Source organism: Elephas maximus, chromosome 2 (genome assembly GCF_024166365.1).
Source record: "Elephas maximus indicus isolate mEleMax1 chromosome 2, mEleMax1 primary haplotype, whole genome shotgun sequence".
NCBI lineage: Eukaryota > Metazoa > Chordata > Mammalia > Proboscidea > Elephantidae > Elephas > Elephas maximus.
Window position 1 is genome coordinate 144,641,277 of NC_064820.1, and position 14,752 is coordinate 144,656,028.

A 14,752-nucleotide genomic window follows, 5' to 3' on the forward strand; every position below is an offset into this window, starting at 1 on the left:
AGAATGCACATTGATTTAGATAGAGTCACTTTGTTTGGGCATTGTGTTTTTGGGGTATATTTATAGATACATATCTTTCTAAAACTTGATTCCTGTTTTCTTCATTCTATTTTTCTACTGATGTCACTAAACAAGGGCTTACTAATTACACAGGCTGGAAGCGCAATTCATTGAGCCCTAGGACAACTACTTTTCCTTGCCCCGGCTGTGAGCATGATGTGGATCTTGGAGAACGAGGAATCAATGGTCTGTTTAGAAATTTCACTTTGGAAACTATTGTGGAAAGATATCGGCAGGCAGCTAGGGCAGCCACAGCCATTATGTGTGACCTTTGCAAACCACCACCTCAAGAATCCACAAAAAGTTGCATGGACTGTAGTGCAAGTTATTGCAACGAGTGTTTCAAAATTTATCATCCCTGGGGTACTGTAAAAGCTCAACATGAGTATGTGGGCCCAACCACTAACTTTAGACCCAAGGTAAGTGAAATTTTTATTGTTAGAATGTTAAATTTAATGTTATAAAAGAAATTATTATGAGCCTAGAACTTGGCACCAAGGAAGAAAATAACTTTAAAAGCAGGTACAAGAACTTTAGTCCTCATAGATGGAGTTACGTAGAATAGGGCTAAACATCCTATAGCTTAGAAGGCAACATTATGGTATCATTTGGTTATAATACAGTACAGTACTATCAGTGAATATAATGATATGCTGAGTAATAAAGGGACGGTTATGTCAGCTTTACTCTGTAAGACTGAAATGGTTAAAGTTAAAAAGCTTTTGTGTATTAATATTACAAACCTGTAATTATCTAAAAGATTTGATTGGGGAGCATATTTTTCTGACTTTTCAGTTACTGAAAATTACACTATGAATAATTCCAACCATATGTTTTGAATCTTGTGATATAAAGATTGTATAATATCTGAAGTGGAATTTACATTTCTTAAGCATTGTGGATAATTTTTTAAAAAATAATGCCTGAAAGAAGTTTATTTTTGGTGTTTGCCCTGCTTTGTGACTGAAAAGAAGAATGATTTCTGGATGTCTTTGTTTACATGTCTTTCTGATTTATACAGATATACAAACATAATCTATCCTTTTAATTAAAGTTACTTCTCAAAACTTAGTAACTTATGTGAGTATGAAAATCTATATGAATTGAGAACAGAAAACAGTATCCCCAAAGAATCTTGAAACCAAGAGCTGAATATTTCTTACATCATTTTAAATAGTGTAAGACTGTTAGATTACAAGAAAAACAATCTATGCTTCCACGTTTTGAATGACTATTTTTATTTTCTGTTGTACTTTAGATGAAAGTTTACAGAACAAACTAGTTTCTCATTAATCAGTTACTACACGTACTGTTTTAGGACATTGGTTAACAGCCCCACAACATGTCAACATGCTCCCTTCTCAACCTTGGGTTCCCTATTACCAGCTTTCCTATCCCTCCTGCCTTCTAGTCCTTGCCCCTGGGCTGGTGTAACCCTTTTGTCTAGTTTTGTTTTATGGGCCTGTCCAGTCTTTGGCTGAAGGGTGAACCTCAGGAGTGACTTCATTACTGAGCTAAAAGGGTGTCCGGGGGCTATACTCAGGGTTTCTCCAGTCTCTGTCACGTCAGCAAGTCTGGTCTTTCTTTTTGAGTTAGAATTTTGTTCTATATTTTTCTCCAGCTCTTTCCGGGACCCTCTGTTGTGATCTCTGTCAGGGCAGTCAGTGGTGGTAGCTGGGCACCATCTAGTTGTACTGGACTCAGTCTGGTGGAGGCCGTGGTAGATGTGCTCCATTAGTCCTTAAGATTAATGTTTCTCTTGTATCTTTATTTTTCTTCATTCTCCCTTGCGCCCAAAGGGGTGAGACCAGTGGAGTATCTTTGATGGCCACTCAGAGGCTTTTAAGACCCCAGATGCTACTCATCAAAGTAGAATGTAGAACATTTTCTTTATAAACTATGTTATGCCAATTGAGCTAGATATATCCTGAGACTATGGTCCCGACAACCCTCAGCCCAGCAGTTCAGTCCCTCAGGGAGTTTGGATGTATCTATGGAGCTTCCGTGACCTTGCTTTGTAAAACAAGTCATGCTGGCTTCCCCACTATTGTTTACTGCCTTACCCTTCACAAAAGTTACCACTGATCTATTGTCTATTTAGTGTTTTTCCATCCCCACCCCTTGCCTCCCTCAATAACCATCAAAGATTGTTTCTTTTTGTGTGTAAACCTTTTCATGAGTTTTTACAGTAATGGTCTCATAAAATATTTGGCATTTTGTGATTGACTTATTTCACTCAGCTTAATGCCCTCCAGATTCATCCATGTTATGAGATGCTTCACAGATTCATTGTTGTTCTTTATTGTTGTTTAATACTCCATTGTGTATATGTACCACAGTTATCTATCTGTTGATGGGCATCTAGGTTGTTTCCATCTTTTTGGTATTGTGAACAATGCTACAAAGAACATGGCTGTGCATATGTCTATTCGTGCGACAACTCTTCTCTAGGATATGTTCCTAGGAGTGGGCTTGCTGCATCATATGGTATTTCTATTTCTAGCTTTCTAAGGAAGCACCATATCGTTTTCCAAAATGATTGTATCATTTTGCATTGCCACCAGCAGTGCGTAAGACTTCTGATCTCCCTGCAGCCTCTCCAACAATGGTTATTTCCTGTGTTTTCGATTTGTGTGAGAAATGCCAGAGTGAGATGGTCTCTCATTGTGGTTCTGATTTGCATTTCTCTAATGGAGAGTGATCGGAAGCATTTCCTCATGTGTTCGTTGGCTGCTTGAATGTCTTCTTTGGTGAAGTGTCTGTTCATTTCCTTTGCCCATTTTTTAATTGGATTATTTGTCTTTTTGTTGTAGAGGTGTTGGCTTTTCTTGTAGATTTTAGAGATTAGACCTTTGTCTGATTCGTAATGGCCAAAATTTTTTTCCTATTCTGTAGGTTCTCTTTTTACTCTTTCTGTGAAATCTTTTTGATGAGTGTAAGTGTTTAATTCTTAGAAGATCCCAGTTATCTAGCTTATCTTCTGGAGTTTGTGTTTTGTTGGTTGTGGTTTGTATCCTGATGCCGTGTATTAGGGCCTCTAGCATTGATCCTTTTTTTTTTTTTTCTATGATCTTCATAGTTTTTGGCTTTGTATTTAGGCCTTTGATCCATTTTGAATCAGGTTTTTTATATGGCGTGAAGTATGGGTCCTGTTCCTTTTTTTTTGAGGGTAGACATAAAGTTTTGCCAGCACCATTTGTTAAAAAAAAACTGTCTTTTCCCCATTTGATGGGCTTTGGGCCCTTGTCGAAGAATAGGTGACCATAGGTGGATGGATTTACACCTGGGTTCTCAATTTTGTTCCATTGGTTAGTATATCTGTCATTGTACCAGCACCAGGCTGTTTTGACTACTGTAGCTGTATAGTAGGTTCTGAGGTCAGGTAGTGTGAGTCTTCCTACTTTATTCTTCTTCAGTAGTGCTTTATTTATCCAGGGCTTCTTCCCTTTCCATGTAAAGTTAATGATAAGTTTTTCCATCTCTTTAAAGAATGTTGTTGGTATTTGGATCAGAATTACATTGTATCTGTAAATCGTTTTTGGTAGAATTATCATTTTCACAATGTTGAGTCTACCTATCCATGCGCATGGTGTGTTTTTCCATTTATGCAGATCTCTTTTGGATTCTTGCAGTTGTGTTTTGTAGTTTTCTTTGTATAGGTTCTTTACATCCCTGGTTAGATTTATTCCTAAGTATTGTATTTTTTTTAGGGGCTATTATCAATGGTATTGTTTTTGTGATTTCCTTTTCATTGTTCTCTTTATTGGTGTAAAGAAATCCAGCTGGTATTTGTATGTTTTTCTTGTTCCCTGTTACTCTGCTGAATCTATTAGTTCCAGCAGTTTTCTCGGGGAGTCTTTTAGGTTTTCTATGCATAGTATCTCATCCACAAAAGGGACAGTTTAACTTCTTCATTACCAATTTGAATGCTCTTTTTTTTCTTTTTCTTAACTTTTTGGTCTAGCTAGAACTTTCAGCACAGTGTTAAATAGGGGTGGCGATAAAGGGCATCCTTGTCTTGTTTCTTTTCTCAAGGGCAATGTTTTCAGCCTCTCTCCATTAAGAATGATGTTCGCTGTTGGTTTTGCATAGATGCCGTTTATTATGTTGAGACATTTCCCTTCTATACTTATTTTATTGAGAGTTTTTTTTTTTTTTTTTTTTAATTAGGAATGGGTGTTGTACCTTGTTGAATGCCTTTTCTGCTTCGATTGAGATGACCATGTGATTCTTTTCTATCCTTTTATGTATGTGGTGGATTACATTGATTGATATTGTAATGTTGAACCATCCTTGCATACCTGTTATGAATCCTACGTGCTTGTAGTGTTTTTTTTTTTTTTAATATAATGCTGAATTCTACTGGCTAGAATTTTGTTGAGAATTTTTGCATCTATATTCATGAGAGATCTTGGTCTGTAATTTCTTTTTTTATGGTGTCTTTGCCTGGTTTTGGTATCAGGGTTATGCTGGCTTCATAGAATGAATTCAGAAGTATTGCTTCCTTTTCTATGTTCTGTAATAGTTGGAGTAGTACTGGCGTAAGCTTCTTTTCTGAATGTTTGGTGGAATTCTCCAATGAAGCCATCTGGGCTGGGGCTTTTTTTTCTTTTTTTTTTAATTACCTTTTCAATCTTTTCTTATGGGTCTGTTCAGATTTTCAGCATCATTTTTTGTTAGTTTGGGTAGGTAATGTGTTTCTAAAAATTTGTCCATTTCCTGTAGGTTTTCAAATTTGTTGGAATATAGTTTTTCATAGTGCTCTGTTATGATCCTTTTTATTTCAGTTGAGTCTGTTGTAATGTCCCCATTTAATTTCTTATTTGGGTTATTTGCATCCTCTCCTGTTTTTCTGTTGTCAGTTTGGCCAGTGGTTTGTCAATTTTGTTGACCCTTTCAAAGAACCAACTTCTAATTTTGTTGATTCTTTCTATTATTTTTCTATTCTTTATTTCATTTGTTTCTGCTCTGATCTTTATTGTTTCATTTAGTCTGGTGACTGTGGGCTTCTTCTGCTGTTCTCTTTCTGTTTGTTCAAGTTGCTAGCTAATGTTTTGATTTTGTCCCATCTTTTTTGATGTGTGCATCTATTGCTGTAAATTGACCTCTGAGCACTGCCTTTGTTGTATCCCAAAGGTTTTGGTATGATGTATTTTCATTCTTGTTTGATTCTAGGAATTTTTTGATTCTGTCTCTGATTTCTTTTATTACCCTGTGGTTTTTAAGCAGGGTATTACTCAGTTTCCTTGTAATTGATTTTTTTCCCTTGCTCTTCCTGTTGTTAATTTCTACTTTGATGGCATTGTGGGCAGAGAAGATAACATTGGATTTTGTTGAGGGTTGCTCTATGACCTTAGATGTGGTCTATTCTGGAGAACATTCCATGTGTGTTGGAAAGAATGTGTACTTTGCAGCTATTGGGTCGAGTGTTCTGTATATGTCTATGAGGTCAAGTTGGCTGATTGCGCCCTTTAGCTCTTCTGTATCTTTGTTGAGTTTCTAGATGTTTTGTCCCTTACCAAGAGTGGTGTGTTGAAGTCTCCTGCTATTATTGTGGACCTCTCAATTTTTCTTTTCAGTGCTGTGTTTTAGAGCACTGTCATTGGGTATGTATATGTTTATTATGGTTAAGTCTTCATAATGGATCATCCTTTTAATCATTATATAGTGGCTTTCTTTGTCTTTTATGGTGGATTTTGTTTTAAATTCTATTTTATCTGAGATTGGTATTGCCACTCCTGCTCTTCTTTGGAAGTTATTTTCTTGATATATATTTTTTCCATCATTTGATTTTCAATAAATTTACATCTTTGTTTCTAAGATGTATCTTTTGTAGACAGCATATTTGTGAATCCTATTTTTTTAATCCATTCTGTCACTTTATCTCGTTATGGGTACATTTAGGCCTTTTACATTCAGTGTAATTATTGATAGGTATGAGTTTATTGCTGTCATTTTGTAGTGCTTTTTTTTTTGTGGTGCTAACATTTTCTTTGTTCCTCTTACTCTTGTATTGAATTCCTTTTGTTTGTGGATTTCTTTTGTTTTATGGGTTGCATTTTTGTTGAGACTTTGTTTTTCTTTTTTATTTTGATGAGTAGGTTTATTAACTTTCTTTGCGGTTTCCTTGGAATTTACCCTTATCTTCCTAGGTTTGAACCAGTCTATTATTACTTGGTATCACCTTGCCTTCCTCTCCATTAGAAAGTTCTATACCTACACTGTTTATTCTCTATTTTATTGTTCTGACGCTGTCATTTACAGATTAACTTCCCTTGTTCCCTGTTGAAATTCTTCTGGTTTTGGATAGTCCTTGAGAGTTCTTTCCCTAGGTTGGTGTTTGGCTGGTATAGTCTTGTATCCTAGATTCAGGCTGTGGTCTGATGTTGTTTGTCCTTGGATTGAAGGACTCCCTTTAATAATAATCGTAATTTCGGTTTGGTTTTTACATATTCCCTTAATCCTGTGTATCTGGAAATCTCCTCATTTCACCATAATATTTGAATGAATCTTGCAGGATATATTCTTCTTGGTTGGCAACTTTTTTCTTTCAAGGTTTTATATATGTCATCCCATTGTCTTCTTGCCTGAATGGTTTCTGCCAAATAATCAGAGCTTAGTCTTATTGTTTCTTCTCTGTATGTGATCTTTTGTTTTTCTTGAGCTGCTCTCATGATTTTTTCTTTGTCTTTGATTTTAGCAAGTGTGATTATGATATGCCTTGGTGATTTTCTTTTGGGGCCTATTCTATATGGGGTTCATTGAGCTTCTTGGATGGTCAGCTTTTCATCATTCCTGATATTAGGTAAGTTTTCTGTCAGCAATTCTTCAATGATCCTCTCTGTGTTTTCCATTTTTCTCCCCTGTTCTCGAACTCCGATCGTTAGCAGATTTTTGCCTTTGATTGTATCATGCATAATTCTCAGGGTTTCTTCATTTTTCTTTGTCCTTTTTTCTGATTTTTCCTCAGACAGAGCTGTATCCAAGTGTTTGTCCTCCACTTCGCTGATCCATCTTCCATCGTTTCAGACTTGCTCCTCAGCCCTTCTGTGATGCTGACCATTTCTGAAATCTTGTTTATCTTTTGGATTTCTAGTTGTTTCTGTATGATTTCTAGTTGTGAACTCATTTTGGCATTTTGTTCCTGTATTGTTTTCCTGAATTCTTTCATTTTTTTGGTCTGTATTTTCCATGAATTTGTTTACCTTTTCCATGAATTTGTATATTTTTCCCTCATTTTTGTTTGCTTTTTGCCTCAACTCTTGAATAGCTCTGAATATTAGAGATTTGAATTCCCTATCAGGTAGTTCTAGTGCCTTTTTTTCTACTAAAAAGTCATCTGGGTATTTTATTTTGGACACCTACGAGAACCAACCTGTCCTGTTTTTCATGTTTTGATGTCTGCTGTCTTCGAGACATTCAGTAGTTATTTTCTTTATTTATTGATTGTAGATCTGTTTGTTTCGTCCGCTTTTTTGTTTTATTTGGTTGTGTCTGAGCAGGTGGACTGTGTGTTCTTTGTTAACTCATGTGTAGTCATGATACTTTTCACCTCCTTGTCCAATGAGCAGGGCCAGTCGCACAGCTGTGGTGCGGCAGGGCAGGTCCAGCTGAAGGGGAGGGGCTGGGATGAGTTGTTTGTGGCATGTACTAGCGCTGACAGGGTGGGCCAGGAATCAGTGCTGGGCAGGTTCTGGTAGGCTGTACCTTTGTTACTCGGGGGTGTGATGTTCAGTGCATGGTGCAGGAAGGCAGGAAGGAGGAGGGCGGCTGTGATGTGTGGATCTAATATGGGTATGGGAAAGAAGAGAGAGAAAGAGGAGCCAAAAACAAACAAAAAAAGATTGCCAAGAGAATTTGCCATTGGAGTGGAGAGATAAGAAATGGAGAAAAACAAAAAGAAAAAAACAGGAAAAAAACAACTGTATAAAAATTTGTAAGGAAAAAAAAAAAAAAGGAAAGCTCCTAGGCGTCCCACCTATGCAGCTTCAAAGACTGGGAAGTGGCTCCCAGACTGCAGTGTAACCTTCCCAGAGGGGATGTAGATGTCACATAGCACCAGATATTCAGGAGACAGGAAAAGAAGGTAAGTATAGGGAGACGAGAACTGAGAAATGAAGAAAGAGAGAAAGGAAAAAGGAAAAGAAAAAAATGCCCCCAGGGATCCCACTTATGCAGCTGCGCAGATTGGGGGAGTGGCCCCTAAGCTTTGCAGTACACTTCTGCTAGTAGGGGTTCCCAAGCCATGAAAAGAAAAAGAAAACAAAACAGAACAAAGCAAAAAAAAAAAAAAAAAAAAAGATCTCCGGGGATCCCACCAGCGTGGTGTTGCGGGACAGGGGAGTGGTTCCCCAGTCAGGTGGTGCTTCACAGCCTTTTAAGAGGAAGCAAAGATAGCACACTGTGAGCCAGGTGTTTGAGAGAAAGGAGGGGGAGGTGGTGGGAGGCATGGAAGAAACCAAAAGAAACAAATAAAAAAAAGAATACCAGCAACAGACAAATGGCACTCAAGGAGCCAGCCAATGTGGGTGGGGTGGATCCAAAGCTGCCCGGGGCCAAAGCAGTTGCCTCCAGGCCAGGAGACTGGGGCAGGTGGGAAGCACAGGAGGCCAAAGGGGGCAGGGGGAAGGAGGGTGGGGGCTGGAAAGCATATATCACTGGTTACTGGGTGCTCTTTCTCCCGCTGGGAACCCCGTGAAGCAGCTCTCCTTTACTCCCTGTCCGCCAGTTTCCGATGTGGGTTGGGTGAATCCAAGCAGCATGAACACTGCACTTCCCAGCTGGCTGAGCTACTGCTGCCAGCCAGGAAACACACAGGTAGAGCAGTGGGGAAAGCGTGTATTTCTGGCTACCAGGTGTTCTGTCTCCTGCTGAGAGTTCTGTGAAGCCGCTTTCCCATCCTCCCTGTCGCCTGATATCTTACAGTGGTCCAAGATGGGGAATCCATGCTGCGTTAGCTGATAGGGGCCCTCTGCATGTCTCTCTCCTCGGCCTTTGTTGTCTGTCAGTTTCTTACTGTAGTGCTTGGCTGAGTTATCTCTTCATTTGACACTTCAGGTAGTTTTGTCTGTTTTACTTAGTTTTTCGGGTCTTTGCTGTGGAAGGACAGCGTGGTGCTTCTGTCTCTGATGCCACGTTGGCTGGAAGTCCTCTGAATGACTGTTTTTTACAAATTATCTCAATATGACTGTTACGTTTTTCATCTTATTTTAAATGCTTGAGGTCATATGTTTTAAAATTTTTTAACTTTATGGTGTTCTAATAAGTTTCCAAAAAAGATTAAATTGATACTATTCTACTGTGAAAGAATTTAAGATTGTTAACTGAATTATATGAGGCTTTGGTTTTTACAAGTTACGAATTTTATGAAATTTTGAGTATAAATTGCAAACTCTCATTCTTTTAATTTACAAATATAAAACATTGATGGGGAGAACTAAAGAAATATGAATAGGTTATACGGAGAAAAAAGTGTTTTTTTCCTTCATGTGTTTAGTGTTGTTTAATATTGTAAAATTCTAGAAGGGTATCTTATTCAGTAGAATATTTGTCTTTGTTTTGCTCATTCCTTGTAGAAAAACAAGTTTTATTATAAATGTAATGGTTTTGAGAATGTAGAAACTTGGGCATGCTGAAAAATAGGAATCTTTTCAAATTGTTTTTCTCTCCTGGGTTTCTACATTGATACTAGGATTTTTCGTAATGAAATTTTTTGTTGTTTTATTTAACATCTGTAAGTTATCAGATGAGTTATAGTTGCATAAAATCTAGTCTATTGAAATCATAGACAGCTTTTTGAGTTCATTAACATGCTAGTTTAAGGAATTCTTCACCTTCTTCCAAATGTAAATAATTATTTTACATAAAATTTCAAATGTACCTAGGATGATAATTTACACAGAAAATTAAAAGGAAAAAAATTTGGTCAAACCAGAAAAGGCACAGTTCTAAATTTGGTCAAAGTCTGTGCAATTAATATATCTGGGAGTATATAATAAAGTGTCCCAAGACTCTCAGTGAGGGATGGTGAGGCCATGGGTTCTCATCAGTTCTTTGTTTTAGTGCCTTATGAAAATATTAATCATGATTAAGAATTGCTTAGTAGGATGACCTTTCTAGCTTGGGTAATCATTCCTTTTGCATCTGATAGGAGTGAAGTTTTCACCTTCTTATCACCAAGTTGAAGAGAAATAATGTGTACATGTTCAGTGGACATTTTGACTCCTCAAATTGAAAAATAGTATTTCTAATAGAGAATTTTAATGTGTTGTATCAAAAGCTTTGATTATTTGTCATATTTCTATTTAAACAGTTTTATGTAGTGATTTTTATAAAGCAAATCTTTGTATTTTGGATTTTGTTAGATTGCTTGAAACTTTCTGAGTGCCATCTAAGTTATGAAGAAACGTAACACACATTGTATTCTTTACTCAATAGATTTTAATGTGCCCAGAACATGAAACGGAGAGAATAAACATGTACTGTGAGTTATGTAAGAGACCTGTTTGTCATCTCTGTAAGTTGGGTGGTAATCATTCCAATCATCGTGTAACCACTATGAGCACTGCCTACAAGACCTTAAAGGTAGGACTTGTTTATTTTTGGAACAAGATTTTGACTCTGTAACTTTATGCCTTTAACTTTTTCTTTATAAAATCATGGTTGGTTGTGTGGTTTATTTTACTGAAATGAGTTAACAATGTGAAGTCTTATTTAATGATCTACTAATATTAGCCTGCTAGTATTTTTGACCATACAGTTCTTAGTTGCACTAATATACAGGCATGCTTTGGAGATATTGGGGGTTCTGTTCTAGACCACCGCAATAAAGGGAATATCACAATAAAGCAAGTCACGTGAATTTTTTTGTTTCCCAGTGCATGTAAAAGTTATTTTTACACTATACTGTAGTCTGTCAAGTGTGCAATAGCATTGTGTCTAAAAAAACAATATGCATAGCTTAGTTAAAAAATATTGTTAAGAAATGTTAACCATCTGAGCCTTCAACGAGTCATAATCTTTTTGCTGGTGAAAGTATTTTGCCTTGATGTTGATGGCTGCTGACTGATCAGGATGGTGGTGGCTGAAGGCTGAGGTGGCTGTGGCAGTTTCTTAAAACAGGCTATCAGTGAAGTTGGCCACGTCAATTGGTTCTTCCTTTCACAGAAGATTTGCCTGTAACATGTGATGCTGTTTGATAGCATTTTACCCACAGTAGAATTTCTTTCAAAATTGGAATCAGTTCTCTCAGACTTTGCCGCTCCTTTATCAACTAAGTTTATGTAATATTCTAAATCCTTTGTTGTCATTTCAACAGTGTTCACAGCATCTTCACCAGGAGTAGATTCCATATTAAGAAATGACTTTCTTTGTTCATCTGTGAGTAGGAACTCCTCATTTGTTAAAGTTTTTAGGAGGTTACAACAATTCAGTTACATCATCAAGCTCCTCTTCTAATTCTAGTTCTCTTGCTGTTTCCACTACATCTGCAGTTACTTCACCCACCGAAGTCTTGAACCCCTCAAAGTCATCCATGAGAGTTGGAATCAACTTCTTCCAAGCCCCTGTTAATACTAATATTTTTACTTCCTCCCATGAATCACAAATGTATTTAATGGCATCTGGAATGGTGAATCTTTTCCAGAAGGTTTTCAATTTACTTTGCCCAGATTCATCAGAGGAATCACTATCTATGGCAGCTATGGCCTTATGAAATGTATTTCTTAAAAAATAAGACTTGAAAGTCAAAATTATTCCTTGATCCGTGGACTACAGAATAGGTGTTATGTTAGCAAGCATGCAAACAGTATTAATCTCCTTGTACATCTCCATCAGAGCTCTCAGGTGACCAGATGCATTGTCAATAAGCATTGTCAAAAGTAGTCTTTTTTTTCTGAGCAGTGGGTCTCAACAGTGGGCTTAAAATATGTAGTAACCATGCTGTAAATAAATGTGCTGTCATCGAGGCTTTGTTGTTCCATTTATAGAGCACAGGCAGAGTATATTTAGTGTAATTCTTAAGGGCGCTAGGATTTTCAGCATGATTAATGAGCGTTGGCTTCAATTTAAAGTCACCAGCTGCATTAGCCTCTAGCAAGAGAGTCAGTCCTTTGAAGCTTTGAAGCCAGGCATTGACTTCTCTCTAGCTATGAAAGTTCCAGATGGCATCTTCTTCCAATATAAAGCTGTTTCATCTACATTGCAAATCTGTTGTTAATGTAGCCGCCTTTGTCAGTTATCTCAGCCAGATCTTCTGGATAATTTGCTGCAGCTTCTACATCAGCACTGGCTGCTTCACCTGGCATTTTATGTTATGGAGACAGCTTATTTCCTTAAGGCTCCTGAACCAACCTTTGCTAGCTTCAGATTTTTCTTCTGCAGCTTTCTCAGTTCTCTCAGCCTTCATAGAATTGAAGAGAATTAGGGCCTTGCTCTGGATTAGTCTTTGACTTAAGGGCACATTGTGGCTGGTTTAATCTTCTATCTAGACCACTAAAACTTTCTCTGTGTCAGCATAAGACTGGTTTGCTTTATCATTCATTGGTTCACAGGAGTAGCACTTTTAATTTCCTTCAAGTACTTCTCCTTTGCATTTACAACTTGGCTGTTTGGTGCAAGAGGCCTAGCTTTTGACCTGTCTTGGCTTTCAAACCTATCTTCCTCACTAAGCTTAATTATTTCTAGCTTTTGGTTTAAAATGAGAGATGTGTGACTCTTCCTTTCACTTGAACACTTATAGGCCATTGTAGGGTTATTAATTGGCCTAATTTTAATATTGTTGTGTCTCAGGGAATAGGGAGGTCTAAGGATAGGGAGAGAGATGGGGGGACAGCCAGTTGGTGGAACAGTCAGGACACCCACATTTATCAATTAAGTTCACTGTCTTGTATGGACACAGTTCATGGTGCCCCAAAACAGTTACAGTAGTAACATCAAAGGTCACTGATCACAAATCACCATAGGATAATGAAAAAGTTTGAAATATTGCGAGAATTACCAGAATGTGGCACAGAGACCCAAAGTGAGCACAGTTGGAAAAATGACGTCAGTAGACTTGCTTAATGAAGGGTTATCACAAACCTTCAATTTGTGGAAAACACAGTATCTCTGAAGCACAATAAAGCAAAGCATGATAAAATGAAGTATGCCTGTAGTAATACTCAGTATGTGTTGAAGCCTGTACTATGCTAGTTAATATCCTTACCCCTACAAGGAAGGTCAGTTAATATGACTATTATTCAAATTTATGTACCAGTTGCTTTTGCCAAAGATGAAGAAATTGAAGATTTTTACCAATTTCTGTAGTCTGAAATTGATCAAACATGCGGTCAAGATGCACTGATAGTTACTGGTAATTGGAATACAAAAGTTGGAAACAAAGAAGGACCAGTAGTTGGAAAATACGGCCTTGGTGATAGAAATGACACCAGAGATCACATGATAGAATTTAGCAAGACCAAGAACTTATTCTTTGCAAATACTTTTCAGCAACATAGATGGCAGCCATGCATGTGGACCTCACTAAATGGAATACACAGGATTCAAATCGACTACATCTGTGGAGCAGACAATGGAGAGATGCTCAATATCATTAGTCAGAACAAGGCCAGGGGCTGATTGTGGAAGAGACCATCAATTGCTCTGAATGCAGGTTCAAGTTGGGCCACAGTACAACCTTGAGCATACCTCGCTTGAATTTAGAGACCATCTGAAGAATAGATTTGATGATTGAACACTAATGACCAAAGAGCAGACTAGTTGTGGGATGACATCAAGGACATTATACATGAGGAAAGCAAAAGATCATTAAAAAGACAGGAAAGAAAGAAAAGACCAAAATGGAGGTCTGAAACTTGCTCTTGAACATAGAGTAGCTAAAGTGAACAGAGGAAATGATGAAGTAAAAAGCTGAACAGAAAATTTCAAAGGGTGGCTTGATGAGAAAACAAAGTATTATATCTATTCCTCACTTATTGACTGTCTTATCTATCATTTTGCGTTTACACAAGTAGTAGAAATTCTACTGTCTGACTATTTTGCACATTAACGATGAACATTTGGTGGTAACGAATACTGAGGTGTGATACAAGAGTAATGCTGACTGTGATGGTTAAGGTTATATGTCAGCTTGGCTGGGCCATGATCCTCAGCAGTTTGTGCAGTTACGTAATGATGCAATTTGTCAGTTATACAATGAGGTAGCCTTCCTCTGTTTTGTGATCTGATGTGGTCACCCTCCATTTTTGCATAACGCCAATTTCCACATTACAACCCGGTCTTTGGAACCTAACCATATCAATAAACAAGGAGTGGGTGTATAATGAAATGTGCAAAGACCTGGAGTTAGAAAACCAAAAGGGAAGAATATGCTCGGCATTTCTCAAGCTGAAAGAACTGAAGAAAAAATTCAAGCCTGGAGTTGCAAAACTGAAGAATTCTATGGGCAAAATACTGAACAAGTCAGGAAGCATCAAAAGAAGTTGGAAAGAATACACAGAGTCACTGTACCAAAAAGAATTGGTCGACATTTAGGCATCATAATGTGTCTTGCTTTTTTATCCAGTTGGATAATCTCTGCCTTTTAATTGAGTTTTAGACCATTTACATGTAATGTGATTATTGATAGGCTTGAATTTAAATCTGGCATCTTGCTGTATGATTTCTGTGTGTCCCACCTGTTGTTTTTCTTCTT

General features: G+C 37.4%; 1 protein-coding gene across 2 annotated transcripts in view; it reads left to right on the plus strand.

Annotated features, from left to right (window-relative positions):
- The window catches only part of TRIM36 (tripartite motif containing 36), a 53,463-nt gene that overhangs the window by 11,599 nt on the left and 27,112 nt on the right, over window positions 1-14,752 (plus strand). The window contains exons 4-5 of one of the 2 annotated variants that reach the window (XM_049873641.1): window positions 136-479; window positions 10,498-10,644. In XM_049873641.1, coding sequence (XP_049729598.1) covers window positions 136-479; window positions 10,498-10,644 — 491 coding nt within the window. The remainder of the gene's footprint in view (window positions 1-135; window positions 480-10,497; window positions 10,645-14,752) is intronic. The other variant, XM_049873642.1, reaches the window with a different exon arrangement.